The sequence below is a fragment of the Diadema antillarum genome, unplaced genomic scaffold (genome assembly GCF_040938485.1).
Source record: "Diadema antillarum isolate AM-2024a unplaced genomic scaffold, OU_Dant_1.0 seq00000906_RagTag, whole genome shotgun sequence".
NCBI classification, from domain to species: Eukaryota; Metazoa; Echinodermata; class Echinoidea; order Diadematoida; family Diadematidae; genus Diadema; species Diadema antillarum.
The window spans coordinates 856710-872834 of NW_027271764.1; the positions used below are offsets into that span (position 1 = coordinate 856710).

The 16125-nt window shown below is 39.6% G+C and overlaps 1 protein-coding gene across 1 annotated transcript in view; it reads left to right on the forward strand.

Annotated features, from left to right (window-relative positions):
• LOC139741141 (uncharacterized) overlaps nucleotides 1-15410 on the forward strand; it is a 115405-nt gene extending 99995 nt beyond the window's left edge. The window contains exons 5-12 of the mRNA XM_071651728.1: nucleotides 3285-3467; nucleotides 5041-5171; nucleotides 6905-7061; nucleotides 8242-8384; nucleotides 12130-12235; nucleotides 13265-13468; nucleotides 14167-14282; nucleotides 14741-15410. Coding sequence (XP_071507829.1) covers nucleotides 3285-3467; nucleotides 5041-5171; nucleotides 6905-7061; nucleotides 8242-8384; nucleotides 12130-12235; nucleotides 13265-13468; nucleotides 14167-14282; nucleotides 14741-15097 — 1397 coding nt within the window. The 3' untranslated portion in view covers nucleotides 15098-15410. The remainder of the gene's footprint in view (nucleotides 1-3284; nucleotides 3468-5040; nucleotides 5172-6904; nucleotides 7062-8241; nucleotides 8385-12129; nucleotides 12236-13264; nucleotides 13469-14166; nucleotides 14283-14740) is intronic.
• The last annotated feature ends 715 nt before the right edge of the window (nucleotides 15411-16125 follow it).

The following is a 16125-nucleotide window of genomic DNA, read 5'->3' on the forward strand; positions in this document are numbered from 1 at the left end:
CGTATATGCCTAAACTTACTCTCTAAAAAAAAATCGAGTGAAAATATTCACTCTTAAAAGAGTGGATACAAAAAAGAGTGAATTTCGAGTGAAATTGGAGTGAATTTTGAGTGAAAATGTTCATATTCACTCATTTTGGAGTGACGTCAGGGATCACTCCAAAATCTTCGAGTGATCCCTGACGTCACTCCAAAATGAGTGAAAATGTGCATTTTCACTCAAAATTCACTCCAATTTCACTCGAAAATCACTCTTTTTTGTATTCACTCTTTTCAGAGTGAAAATTTTCACTCGATTTTTTTAGAGAGTAAGTTACGACTACTTCGCGTGATGTCTACAACCGAAACTTCGAACTTTTCTACTGTTTTAGGTCTAAGTAACAGTGCATAACATCACGCTGACGCCAAATATTATAATCTACAAAATTGATTTTTAAATCATACTTTTAGTTTGATTATGAAACAGATGTTTGCCACCATCCATGGTTTAATATTTATAAGTATCACTTTATCAAAAGTCAAATTCAGAGTTCCAGGCCAAAATTGAATACGCCTATACCCTATGGTCAATTCAGTGCTGAACATTGAAGAAGTGCAAACAATATAAGAATTTAACGCATCTTGAAACATTTATTTAGCTGTTTGATAGTGTAGGCTGTAAAATGTTTTTCATAATAATAAAGTCTAGCCAGGAAGTGGATTCTAACTTTGGCAAGTAGGACACCAATGATAAAAAAAATATTAAAAAAAAAAATCGGTGAATAATTATCAAATTCTTTGATCTAAACTCGTCTTCTAAGATGAACAACATATTTTACGAATATGCAGTGATAACCTAATTAAATAGAGAATCTAGTAGACATAGTTTGTTTCGAAATCTGTGCATTTTTATACCGTTGTATTTCACTTAACTGTCTTTAATTTAGCCTTAATTTATCATGCGTCAGCGGTGTCTGAATTTCACACACTGCCGTGCAGCTTCCATTTCCATTTTTTTTTTCTGTTACTTTGTGCACCCAACAACTGCACAATGTGTTTTCGTGATCCTTCCTTTGAAGCTTTCAAAGTAGATCAATATGTCTGAATCACTCAATTTGTCCAAAAGAAAGGCATTAAAAGCCTCTGAATTACTTTTCCACACAGTGAGTAAACAATCACAATATTAGCGCGGCGCCAGCGGTCGCCGATCGCGGCGCAGCGGCCGCGCCCGGCTAACTATGCGGGATGGGTACGCTAGGCTGCTGAGCTGCAAGTGCAACTCATACTCGCTGGGTAGCTAGCTCGCTAGAAGCCCCCGTTGGCCCCCAGTTATGGCGACCGTTATAGCGCCGCTAGCGGCGGTAGGTGAATAGGTCATCGAAATTGAATCGGTCTATACCCCGCATGCGCGGAAAGAGATACGAGTACACCGAACAGAGTGATATCGTATTCTCTCTCCTTTTTGTGTCGTTTATCCTCCGCAGACTTTCCTGATTTTTCTTTCTCTCTCAGTCTCTCTCCCCTTTTCCGCCTTTTCTGCAATAGCTCCTTTCCATCCTTTCTTTCTTTTGGTGACAAAATCATAATTCCGTATTTTACATAATCTCTCTGTCTATGTCTATCTGTCTATCCACCATATCTATCATATCCATCATTCTATCAATCTATCTATCATAGATCTATCTATCTATCTATCTATCTATCTATCTATCTATCTACCCATATCTATCCATCTATCTATCTATCTTACCTCTCCAAATTCATAAGAGGTGAATTTCCAGCTGTATTAATACCGGATCCATGGAGCTTTTGGAAGAAGAATGTAGGTCAAGCCCAATACCCCGGTTCAGAAGCTGAGAACTTAGCTCGGATAGCATAGCTTTGATATTAGCCAGAGAATTTTGTCAGATCTTCTTCAGGATATTCCGTAGGCTATGGCGGTTTGAATCGCGCCCAAGCCCGTCTTACTGGGGAGTTTAAGAGGATTTCACATTACCTATATACATCGATTTGGCTTCCTGTTAACATTTTAATCGTGATTAAAAATGACCAAAACAATCGGGGAAAAATTACACGGGGGCAGGTGTATGCACTCTTGTGGTGTTGTTTACCGATCTCTGGCATCAAACTCACAACTCCAAGGGACGTACTTCACATTCATATATCAACTCTTGCTTCGGGTTTCTTTCTTCTTTCATATAACAGTGAGAGATTAAAGGGTGTGTACAGTTCTGGTTGAGGTGAGGATTTAGCTTTTTATGTTTTGCGAGATATTCAGAAACCACTCTATGAGATGTCAGAGAGCATGCGATTCTAAGGGGTATCAAAAGTTTATTTGATGAAAATCGGTTTTGAAATGGCTGAGATATCCAAAAACAAGGTGAAACAAAGAGATCCTAATAAAGTTGCGGCATGTCGCCTTTTATCATAATCACTTTTTTGGATATCTCAGCCATTTGAAAACCAATTTTCATCAAATAAACGTTGAATCCTTCTTAAAATTACATGCTCTTTCATATTTCATAAGAGGTTTCTCATTATCTCACTTAAGAATGTTCAAAACATGAATCCCCACCTCAACCAGTACTGTACAGTCCCTTTAAGAAGAATGACGCAACATTTGCCTATCAACATTTTAATCTCCAATATAATTTGTAGAATACCAACTTTTGACGCCGCGGTGATTAAGATTCTCCATATTTTCTCTTGCACGCAGCTATAAAGATCCGAGATAGTGCCATCATTCTGTCTGTGTGGAATGAGCATTTTGAAATCTTGAATAGAACGTGTATGAAATATTGAGGGTGATACTGACATTTACAGTATTCACTACAAGAGGAAGAGTATTGAGAAGTAAATGATTTTACTGTTCGTGCTTGGGGTCATGTTAACACGTGCCGGAAAAAATAGTGTAAAAATGGCAACGAGCCCCAACCATCAACCTCTCAGTTATCCAAGGTGAATGATCAAGACAAAGCTCCAATAAGCTCTTAAAAGTTCATGTCGAAATAGTCTGTATTTTCAACGATATCGTCTTTTGACATCATTTGATAGTTAAAGTAGAATATTTAATACATGATTATATGTTATACGTACCAAGATGTAACATTGGAACTTGACATTACATAACCTAGAGCCAATAACCCACTCACTTATTCAGAGCTGAAACCAAAGGTTTGACTAGAGGTTGTTAATATTACCAGATACTCGAGTCGGAAACAGTCACGAAAGGGACAGGTAGGTTGGAGTTAGGCCGATTCAAACCCACAGTGACGTCATGAAAACCTTTGTCCAATCACCATGCAGAGGACTCGTGCCCGATCCCGTACATCTGGGCGGGGCAGCTGACCAGTGGAACAGACGGAGGCCACGTCCCCAACGGCGTACAAGTGGACTTCGAGTGTCTCCCGTTTGCCGAGAAGGCCTCCATCTCCCCCGTGATGTGTCTACAAGGGGAGTGGTATCCGGAGGAGCCGCAATGCAGGCCAAGTAAGTCACCAGTACAGGTGTCTCTAGGGAGGTGGTATAACCCCCCCCCCCCCCCAACGCCATGCTCATAAAAGGAGAATTAACCCAACGCATATGATGTGTGGAGTCGATGAATGTATAGAGATATCCGTAGAATACATCAGTGAAGTTTAGCGGGAAATAGCTCAATCTGCTCAATTGATTATATATATATATATCAATTTAAATGACGAATTTTGAAAGTTCTGGTTAAATAGATGTGCCTTGATCGCTAGATAAGAAGGCAACAACAGTAAATGATGTCAATATAGTTTAACAACATAAAGAAAATATAAAGCGAATTCCATAAAGTTCTTACTTTTTTAGAATAAAAGTACACATTCCTCCGATATGTTAATGTAGTAACATCCCAACGTCCTTCTGAAGGAAGTATGTTTCGTAATCTTGCATCATCTTCGACCATGCTCGATCCTGCCATGTTGTTGATGTTTCTGTATTATTATTATTATTATTATTATTATTATTATTATTATTATTATTATTATTATTATTATTATTATTATTATTATTATTATCATTATTATTATTATTATTGTTCTTGTGGCTGCTGCTGCTGCTGTTAGAATAAGTTGTGACGCAATGTTCTGTGCGTTGTATCTCGTATCGGCTCTATATGTACTTCCCCTTTCCCCCATGGTGGACATGATCTCAAACTTCGATGTATAATGGTCGTCAACGATCCTGCTGATCATGTTGGTAGAACAGTGAAGGTCATTATGAGACAGCTAGTGGTGGTGGCGATGGTGGTGAGGATAAGTGCTAATGACACCAGCGTTGGTATTTATATGGTATCTCATATTGCTGAAGTAAATGACCTTCCTGTCTTTGATTAAAGTACCCATACCAATGCAACTGCATGTTGACTTGTGAGGATTCATAATACCCTCAACATCACCTATGCGACCTAATGAATATCTGAATTAGTGTCATATATTTTAAAATATTTTTTCTACTTTTTTTTCTTCAGATTACTTGGATACGCCCACAAAAAAAAGAGAAAATCTTCCACACCAAGATACTATCGATGACATCATCTGTCAATCACCGGAAAAGTACTAATATGATTAACAAAAGAAAGACAATGGAATACCTGCACCTTTCCCCCAAATTGGGCATAAATTCCATGTTTCCACGTTAATGACATGGTTAGCATGCAAGTTATACGAGTCTTATAGGAGAAGGTGCATTCCTATGTCTTTTGTCGATCATAGTTCATAGTACTTTATCGGTGATTGACAGATGATGTTATGAACAGAATCTTGATGTGAAACATTTTTGTGGGAGTATTCTTGTAATCTTAAAACAAATAGTAGAATAATTATTACGATATACATAGCATATATTCAGATACCATGTATTCTTTTGACCACATCTATGATGATCAGATTATTAGGAATCAATACAAGTCAATATGTATTTGCATTGCATACACAGAGGGTGGCGATGGAACTAGATTTATTAACTTACAGCTCCATAGTGTCCATAAGGAATAATTACCAACTTTCACATTTCTGTCCGTGTCCATTTTTCTCAGAGCACTGTCCCATGCCACAGTTGACCCGTGGACTTCGGATTGTCAACGAGCCATCCAATGCCATCCTCCCACACAGCCAGAATTTGACACTGGAATGTTCTTCAGCGTACATCATGGAAGGCGCTTCACAGGTACTTGTATTTTATGCTCGCCATTGAAACCTTCTATCCATAAACCCCGTAGCAAATGCCTGGGAAAACTAGCGGCACGAGAAACCGGTATAGGTTCAAGGACATAGGCCCTATTGGCACGTGGAACAGAACGTGGATGGTAATGATTTGTGCACATTGGTAGAGAGGAGCGTTGTTCGAGGATACCAGTGGCAAGGGAGGGCTCGAACCCCAAAGCCACTCATAGATTAATGCAATGAACAATCCTCTAGACCCTGGGAACTCCACAGTATATTATACCGATAGTGACCGGGGTAATCCCTCACTTTCACACAAAGAGAATAGTACTCACTTTACTGAGATGGTGCGATAAAAGAAACAGTTAATTAATATGATGTACTATGAACCAAAATCAGCGTGGGTTATTATCGTGTATTTCTATTCAAGAGAGTTCTATAGAGGGCAGCCTTTAATCGTCTGTGGGCGTACCCACCACGTATCTTTCAAATACTGTCCTGTCAGCTAAACACTGTGTATGATTCATATTTTTATTTTATGGTTTTCCCTGAGAGCGACAGAAAGATCCTTTTTATACAGCCACTTTTCATTTATTGAATCTCTTTATTATTTTTTTTTATCTATAATATCCTGCTGTTATTGATTATGGTCGTTTAAAGTATTCGTGTCGAATGGTCCCGAAATTTATACGCTTTGTTGTAAGCAAAAACTAAAATGAGAAGATATATATATATATCCTTTGTTTTTGTTTTTACAAACGGAAGCAAAAGAAATAATTAGAATCTGGTGATAGCACGGGTGGATCGTGCCTCCACTTTGGAAACGGAAAACTCTCTAGTGCAAACAAAACTTCACAGATGACAGACTATAGGGGTTTTTTTTTTAAAGATCATTAACTTCGTTATCCTGTCTCACAATAATCCCATCATAGTTTTGGTGTTGTTTTTTAAAAGTATGCTTTAGAAGTACAATATAGGGTTATACGATACAGAGCAAATCAATGTGTGTCATGGCAAGCGGAAACTGAGAACGGAAAACGTGACGGTAATGGACACTGACGTCACAAACAGACAACCAGGAATGTAGCCTTGGTTGAGAGATAACTGTTTATTAGCAGCCTATCGGAAGGATAGTTTATCGCAAGACCTCAGACGTGAGAAAGGTCAAAGGTCGTAAATGTGTCAAGTGTGCCCTCTCTTGCCACGCCAGTGACGAGTCGGCACAGATGCGCCAAGTCCTGCGCAAAACTGAGTCCGTCCACGATCCGACATGCCACTGCCATTATTTTTACAGGCATTTCCGAATCTAACGATATGGCGGATATTGAACTAATTTGTTTCTACGTTTATCTTCAACATGGCAAGTGGAATGGTGTTGTGAAATTTACACCGGCCGTGAATTCAAATGTGTTTACAGTGACATGTTCTTATCTTAACGCAGTTTGTTTACTAATTTGATGATATAATTATATGTTTATAATCATCTTTATGATCGATGCCCTGCAGGGTGAATTGTAATTCAAGGGAAGGAGACCGTAAACTCTCCACACATGAATTGGACTGCTTTAGATAACATCATTCATTCTATGGTAGGAGAGTAGTGATGTAAACGAGTTCGGACAAACATGACATCGTCATGGCTATCGAAGAAGGTGTAACGCGACCCTCAATGCCAACGTGAAATCATACATGATGCCTTTAAAAAGATTTTACGTCCTTCCTTGCCTTCCCCTCTAGATAACTTGTTGGTACGGGGACTGGGCCCAGAACGTGCCCACCTGTTCGACGCCCACAACAAAGGCCCCAACTCGGGCACCAGGGAGCGAAACTCCGGAGACCTCTACCACCATCAGTACTACTACCACGGAGGAACCTCGGCCGCTGTTACCGAGACGTAAGGAAGCTCCACCATCCCCAATTACCATACCTTACAACCCCCTCCCCCTCCTCCTCCTCCTCACGTACCACCACTCCCCACAACCTACTTCAGTATATTTGTCAACTCGTCCTTATAGAATAATACTGCATGGGTTTGAGTCCATTTAGATATTCCTATGTCTTTTTGTATATCGACACTGAGTCAGGTGCCGAACCTGAACTGAACCTACTGAACATACATAAATGACTCTTTTGTTCCTATTATCTCTTTTTAAGCCAACTAGTGCTTAGAAACGAAATATGATGTAAATTAAAAGTGATGAACACTGTTATTATAATTGCAGTGTCTTCTTCTTCTTCTTCATAATTATCATTATCATTATTATTGTAATCATTATTATTATCATAATCATTATCATCATCATCATCATTATTACTCTACTACTACTACTACTACTACTACTACTACTACTACTACTTCTACTACTACTACTACTACTACTACTACTACTACTACTACTGATGATAATGATATCAACAACAATAATTATTATGATACATGTACTATTTCTTTGACATTCACTGTCATTCTTGTTATCTGTTAAAGCCAATATTTGCCATTTGCAGATGAAAAGAAAGCCCAGTTTGAGTGCTTCAAAATAGTTCTACAATATGAGTTAGGGATAGAAAATGTGAAAATGGTAATCAGTATAATCAATGGTAAGTATTGTTAATTATACAGAAAATGCAAACAATAGTTTCATTAAAATCGTTTCTAGAATAAACCGTCTACAGTTACGGTTTATTGAGAAAAATATAGTTATAAATATTCGTGGCTTTATTGCGAAATCTTTAATGGTAAGATGTTTTGTGATACAACTTAGCTATACATATGCATATAATGTGATAACTCGAACATTTTTAATCACTGATCCCAATGGTAAACAACGGCTTTAAAAAGAAGGCAAAACTTGTATAAACGAAAAGCCGACTTCATGAATTAAGTAGTGATGTCAATGCAAACTTGCAGTCTCAAGCCACCAAAGCCAAACACTTACTCAGAGTTGGCAAAAACATGTCCCTACGGGACTGTATTCCTCAGCCTCCGTTCAAAATGCATCGTGCCAATGGCCTTTAGAAGCATAATTGTAATGAAAATGTTTCTGTGGGATATAATTATTTCTTTCGTCATGCAGTACCGGGGGAAGACTATACGCAGTGCGGCAAGGCTGGAGATATCGGGCAGAAGCTGAGGGGGCGAGTTGTCGGAGGATACGAGTCGAATGAGGCGGCTTGGCCGTGGCAGGCCGCGATCTACTGGCAGAGGGCCGACGGTTCGGTAAGTCTGATATTGTCTGATAATCCAAGCAATGTACCAAATCTCAACCCTTCCCAACTGAAGACGACATCAATATCTTCAAAAAGAAACGATACCACGCTGTTTTGATTTCGAGACGTACCATGCTCCACAGACTAATTTGATCAACCATGGAACCTCTGTTCCTCTCACAGGCGCGGGTTGCCTAATTCAACAAACTTCATAGCCATGGGGAGAATATATAATATTAAAACAGGTAATACTAGTCTTGTATCATCACTGAAAATTCAAGCAACCACTCCAGTTCCAATCCAACACCTCCTCTAAATACCGACCCCCCCCCCCCCCCTTAGGTGGGGACGCTAAAACCTCCATCAAATTTGGCACAGATTTCTTCTTGCCGCCAAATACCGGTATCAAAATTCCAGCAAAGTATGCTCCATGAAAAAAAAAAAAAAAAAAAAAAAAAAAAAACCAAGGCCCCTTGCATAAGTGTTACACTTTGAACGCAACATACAGTTACTATTATATCATGGAAAACAAGAAGTAAAAGCAAAGAAAGAAAAAAAAAGTTTATCAAGATGCAATGTATAGAAATTTCAGCCGTTGCAAAGGACCGATTCGAACTGGAACTCTATACAAATGATTATTTTCAGCCTCTTTGTTTTTCTTTTCCTTTTTTTTGTGATGAAGCAAGAAAGAACCTGTGTTTCATGAATATGCATTCCAAGAATTCCAAAAGTGGAGTGTAAGTATGGCTACTTTAGTTGGTTTGCTTTTTATTGGAGCACAACACCATAATGACCTAAAACTAGAGCTAAAAGAGTCGCATGACAGGGAACCGACAATGTGATTGCTGTAGTAATGATAGAAGAAATTTCCAAGCGCTGATCCAAGCCGTCAGGTGGATTAAGACTGGTTTTTGGCATACTCCAGGCATACTCTGGTACCATGGTAACGCATTTTTGTAATTTGCTTTCTAGCTGATATGTATGGGTTGCTCTCTGCTTCTTATGGGGTCCTTCCTAGTGTAAAAATCAAGAAAATACTAGTTAAAGTAGTCATATTAAATCTGCAGAGTGATTCTAGATTGTTCGTATCCAATGTCATTTATGCTGACGCGAGTTGAAACGAGTGTTGTTCGTAGTATCGGAGCTCGTCTGCGGAGTGAATGAGATATGTTAATTGTATCAATACAAGAGGTGCATGAACAAGAAAATTGAAATGCACCAAATTTAAGGTATGAACTCCATCATTGCAATTTCTGCTGCGCTCTTTTTTTGTCTACGGTGCTCTGAGCAAAGTGACTGGCTGCAATACAAAGACCAGAGATTTCTTGAAATTTGGTCAAAACCATAGCTGCGATAATATGGAAGTTCGCGACCGCAACATACTGTGCAATACCCACACATCCCTCGCGGACGCGTGTGTCTCCACAGGCGATCACTCGAAAGCCCCGCAAAACCCGGGCCATCGAGCCAGCTGCTGGTCTCGTGTGGGGAAACCACCCCCTCTGTAGGCGGAAGTTGTCACATCCTCGCTATCGCCTGTTGGATCGGTGACATGAACACACTTCCCTTTTTCCTCATTTTTGACCCACTCAATGTGTGGTTAAAGGAGAAAACAGCTCGAGAGAGAGAGAGAGAGAGAGAGAGAGAGAGGGAGCCTAGAAAGGACACGATCCACTTAAGAATTCAAAATGTCAGTGAGCCACACTCACTGAAGCCATTTTCCTATTTGCGGTAATGGTTGTGGGCCCATCTTAAATTGTTTTTTTGGCGCTGCTGCTTTTGTTGTTGCTATTATTATCATTGTCATTGTTGCTGTTGTTATATTGGTGCCAACTGGTTGGAGCTAGCTTACGATATTTCTGCGATATTTCTGTGTTTCTGTTATGACGTGTTTTAATCAGTTTCATCTGTGGAATCGTGAAATTACTTCTTATGTAGCATTTTTATTTTTCACCTATTCAGCTTCTAGCTTCTAAGCACAATTTTCATTCATCACAACCGAAAAATATGAACTTGAAAGATTTAAGCTACATTGAAATACCTTTTTGAATCACAATCTTCATACAGCCATGTATGGAATTATTGTGTTAAGCTTTCATCTCCATCAAATGAATAATTCTGACCTTTTGACTCGCAGTGATACTATTCGCGTTGTTTTGTGTGTGTGTGTGCGGTTTTTCTTTTTTCGTTCAATCAAAGAACATGAAATCTTTTTTCATTTATCCTGATCTGGGACATTCATTTCCGTAACCGTCTGTTTTGACCAAATCCACGCAAGCCAGGCAAGGTACTTTCTTCATGATACGGCCAAAATGTCTCCAAATCGGTGGCCGCAGCGCACCGTACGTCCGACATGCCGAGATTTAATTAGGACCTGAATTTATGTGCGGTTTGCCCGCAGCTTAGGAAGTTATAATTTGTTCTCATTACAGTTCATAAATATTTGCTTCGAGTCATTCAATTTTCGGCTCCAAATCAGCCTTATTGCATTTAGGCATGCACCCATTTGCCCCCGACGTTCGCGTATCAGCGTACGCCTGGCTGAAATTTGCCCGCGTTGTGCCAACACATCCCCTGACATTTGGTTTTCCGATTCGCGGGTGATATTGATTCCATGTGATGTAAAATGTACCTTGCACGCTGTTTTTTTAGTTTTGCTGTTTTCTTTTCTTATTCGGGTTGTGACCGTACGTGAGTCAGTAAGCGGGGTAAAAACTTTCCATTACGCCTTCCTCCGTCTTGCCTAGCTTCAGCTCGGCTCAGGGCAAGAGGAGGGCCAGGTTTCCGTGAAAGCTAAGGGAGCTTCCTACACGAGAAGGTGTTGTTTTTTTCATCAGCGAAACCACATTTCCTACCCTGATAAAATCAACTTCCGACCCGTGTGTATATCATAATATACAAAAACAAACGAGCACATTACATATCACAAGAAAAAAAAAGACCCCGGAGTGACATCAAAATCACATTAAAACCTCTCATTTGATAAACAATTTAGAGTGAATGGTCAGGGATTACAAAAAAAAATCGACATACGTCAAAACTTCATCAAGGTACATCAAAACTACATCAAGATCTATCAAGTTGATTAATTGCTGTTTGATTGTTAATGAAGAGCTTGCCTCCAAAAGGCGCTAAATCCATTGAAAATGATGTATTTAGCGCCTTTTGGAAGCAAGCTCTTCATTTGTCAACGCGCTGTTACAACTACCCTACTACGCCCCCTTTTAGCCAATTTTACCCTGAAATGAAAGCAAAAGATTATCAAGCAGAGGGGTGAAGATATATGGGGTATGAGTTTTCTTCAAATAGTAACGGTGTAAATGGAAGAGCACCAGCTTCAGTATGAAATATGGTCATGAAGAAAACTCAAATCCCATTTTACTCTTTTCGTGCAACCAGCGTCCTCGGCAAAATACTGGTTATGATGGTGCACTCTTCATCTTGCCTGGAAACGTCAAATTACAGCCAGAAAACATCGAATGTTCCATGTCGTGAATTTAGCATGAGCTGAAAACCAAATTGACTATCCCACTAAAAAGATCTTACCCATCTTAGCGCTCAGTTATGGCAATCAACAATAAAAACCACTTGTGTTCAAAATTTTGGAGTCTGAAAAATATATCTTCGTGCCGAATTTCCTTTTTGTTATCAAGGCAGAAATTTAGTGTATGAGGATTTATCGAAAGAGAATTTGACCTATACAGAGTTAGCAAGTCTTACATTCTATTTTCTGTTGTGTTTTCAATTCTGTATAGTGGTTCTTCTTCTGCGCCGGATCCCTGATCAGCAACGAGTGGGTGATGTCGGCGGGACACTGCTTCGGCTACGACGAGGATATCCAGCGACTCCAGGTCAAACTAGGTACCAATCACCGACTCGTCACTACATTGTCCTAGTCGATGATAAGACCTATACTCACCGTCAACACAAATGCGCGCGAAATTTTCATCAGCAACTGACGTCTGCATGGCTTCGATCGTATAGCTTATAATCGGTAGTTAAAGGGTTGACATAGTATTGGTTGAGATGAGGATTCAGCTTTTAACTTTTTGCGAGATACTTAGATGCCACTTTATGAAATGTTAAAGAGCATAGAATTCTAAGAGGAATTCAAAGTTTATTTGATGAAAATCGGTTTTAAAATGGTTGATATATCCAAACACAGAGTAAAACAAAGAGATCCTGGTAAAAGATGGATACCACCTTTGATTAGGATCGCTTTGTATGGGATATCTTAGCGATTTCAAAACCAATTTTCCTCAAGTAACTTTGAATTCCTTCGAGAATTATATGCTCTTTCGTAATATTCATATCAGATTTCTCATCTCAAGAAATCGTCATAAAAAACCGTTAAAAACCTGAAGCGTCATCTCAACCTAAACTGTATCATCCCTTTAAGTGAGATTATCTCTCTGCTTGGCTGGGAATCGGTGAGGAATGGGCATCTCGCATTTATGCATTTACTAAACGATGAGGGCGTCTTTCTGCCCTCTGGAGGAGAGTCCCTTCATCTGGACATAGACCTACAACGTTGTAGGTCCATGATCTGGAGGACAAACTGTGTCGATCTCAAGTATTGTCGCATTGTTTTTGTTCTTTTTTCTTCCGAGGTGTCCAATCTACAGACCCCATTTGGACCAAGTAAGATTTAATGTCATTGTCCCCCCTTTTTTTGTGACCAGCAATACTTACAAAATGCCAAAGATGTCATTCTTCAACACATGACATCATTCTTTTAATTGCATCTCGTCATCTTCATTGTGTGGTCATCGGGAAGGAACAATAATGGTATTAACATGTGTGCAGGTCACTCATAGCCAATAGTGCATGGGTTTGAGACGATGAATGTCAAACTTGGATTGTAAAGACTCCATCTTGTCTACCCTCCAGGACTGACGCATAGAATCAGGGACCAGAACACGGACAGGGCCCAGGTGTTTTCCGTGAGAGGGCTCTACCTTCCCAAGGAGCACGACTTCATTGACTTCGACTACGACATCGCCCTCATTCGGCTGGATCGGCCCGCCATCCTCGGCCCGTACGTTCGACCAGTTTGCCTGCCGCCTGAAATAACCAACCAGGACGAAGATCCAGGTAGGCTAACCATCCTACTCTCAGTCAATTCCCAATCATGCCGCTGGCCATTTTTATCCACAAAATGGAATTTAACAGAGACTGCAACGTGCACAATGGCAGCACGCAATGGTATTCATTGATGTCATTGTCAGCATGGACTTGGGATAATGTAAACGTCTATACTGACTTTGTCTGAAAACAATGCTGAAATTATTTCTAACTGCGCACTTTCTTCCAAAAGTAAGTGAAGAGGATTAGCCGGCTTGATTTTCGTTTGAATAAGGCGATTGTCTGAAATGCATCATGTTTTGATTATCTTCACGTTGCGTCATACTGTAATCAACAACCGTTGACAACGATGCAAAGTGTGATCACATAGAACAGTGACTCCATTTTACTTGCTGTCAAATTAAAAGATTTAGTGTACTGCTTATGTCATGTAGAGACTTTGTGTAAAACGTAATGTGAAAATGAACACATAGTCTAATGAACAAATTGAGCGCGGTACATCGACAATGGAAATAAACTATGACAGCAACACAGTATACCTCAATGAATAGAATGTAGACCCATTTGCATTTAAAAGCTGCCAATTGCAATTGCTTGTTACAAGTTATTAGACGGACCTTGTGGAATATCTAGTAATGACGATAATCTGTATACATTAAACATTTTTGTGCTTCAATGACATCTTTTTCTTGATATTCTTCAAACAGAGCGACTGGTTGCCATAAATTCATTTGGAATGGTAACAGGTTGGGGTCATAGCAAGCCAGTGGCGGTCAACAGCAGTCAGTACGCTATCTACGAGGACGTTCTACAACAGTTACAAGTACGAAACAGATTTTCGTATTCTTTCTTTACATAATAGTAATATTTCTTTCTCGTTTGGAGCTCCTTTGTATGCTGCGTAATTCTTATTTGCAACATAGATTATAAATCTATAGTAAAGTCCAAAACAGCTCGGTATCTTTAATTTCTATATCATGTGAAAAAAAAAATCTGCACGAAACAAATCAGATGCAACATTTTTGAAAGACTATGTGCCATCTCATATATTGAAATCTAAATATATTATGTTCTTTTTCGTTTCATTCTATGTGGACAAAATGAATATTGGAAAAGATTTTATGATTATTAGTCATGTTGTGATAACATTAAGTTGCATGCCCTCCAAATAGAAGGGCATTTGCATTTCAGCGATGTATTACTATGAAATGTGAAGAAATGCTTATTTGGGAATAAAAGTGGAAAATGCTAATTTTTTGATCAATTTTTGTGTTTGGTCAGATTCCAGTGCGACCTCGTCAGGCGTGCATCAACAGTCTCAGAAGTGTGGGTGAGGACGAGGCGCAATTTACCGTCAACATGTTTTGTGCAGGCTACAACAGGAAACCGCTGGACACATGTTTCGGTGACTCCGGTGGTCCGCTGATGCGCCACGTAATGCACCCGGTGACTGGTCGCGACGGACTGCAGCGAACGCAGAAGCGATGGGTTCAGATCGGCATTGTGAGCGCGGGAAAAGGCTGCGCCGTAGAGGGACAGTTTGCCTTTTACACGCATGTCCCACGGATGGTAAACTGGGTGTATTCAGTCATTCGAGGAAACCACTCTGTGTCTGAACACGATATCATTCAGGTATAAGGATTATTTCATGGAACTTGTCTCATAGCTTCTCTTTATGTTGTCTTCTTAGAAGAATTTGTACCATGACTATAGAAGAAACTCCATCCTGTTCTTGCATCTATCAACTCTTGCTATGGTTACTGCAGCACTCGCACAAACTCCCCAATCAGGCAAGCCCGTCGCTGTTCCAGTCATGGAATTTACTTGCCGTGTGATGACCACGCCCTCGTGTCTACGGGAGATGTCATTTCGGATTTGTCATCAAGTGTCAAAGGTTACACTGGGTCACTCAGAATCAGCTGTATAGGCCTAAACATGTGACAAATCACATGAGGTGCTCACTGCCAAGACTACTGTTCCACGCGTCCACTGTGATCATCGTGTTCTTCTATGCAAACAAAATCAAGGGATTTGGAGCGTTGTAGTAGGCATAGACCGACAATGAGCCCTAGCTCTACCTGTTTCCTTGGTTTTGTTTTTAGTGACAAGAGATGATCCGTTTGGAGTGGGTCTTGTCGTGGTAAAAATGAGCGCTCTGGCTACCTTGACGAAATTGCTTTAACAGGGTACTAAACGGTGCGAGATGGAATTAACATGCCTTTTTCCTATTTATTCTCCCTCATTGTTGCTATTTTCTATCAAGTACACTGTTGTTTCTGTTCCGAATTGTAGCCAACTAGCTGTTGCTCCGTGCATGTATGCAACATGAAAAATTACTACCTTAGTTGTTTTAATGTGTTCTAGCTGACAAATCCAGCAAAATGATTTCATGGTGACGCGAACTGGAAACAGCTATGCAGAATATGCAAGAATGATATGTATATTCCAAATCAAAACAAATTGTTTATAACATTATTTATGAAGAAAAAAAAAAGAAACTTGTTGACATCTTGTACCTTTACATCAAAGTTATTATTGGCATTCGAATGTAAATAGCTGTGGTTGTACAAATATTCGTTCAATTATGGATTGTACATTGTTTATTTGTCAAGTTGTACGTGACAAAAGTTTCGGTCTATATTGCCTGCATTGACATGATAATACGA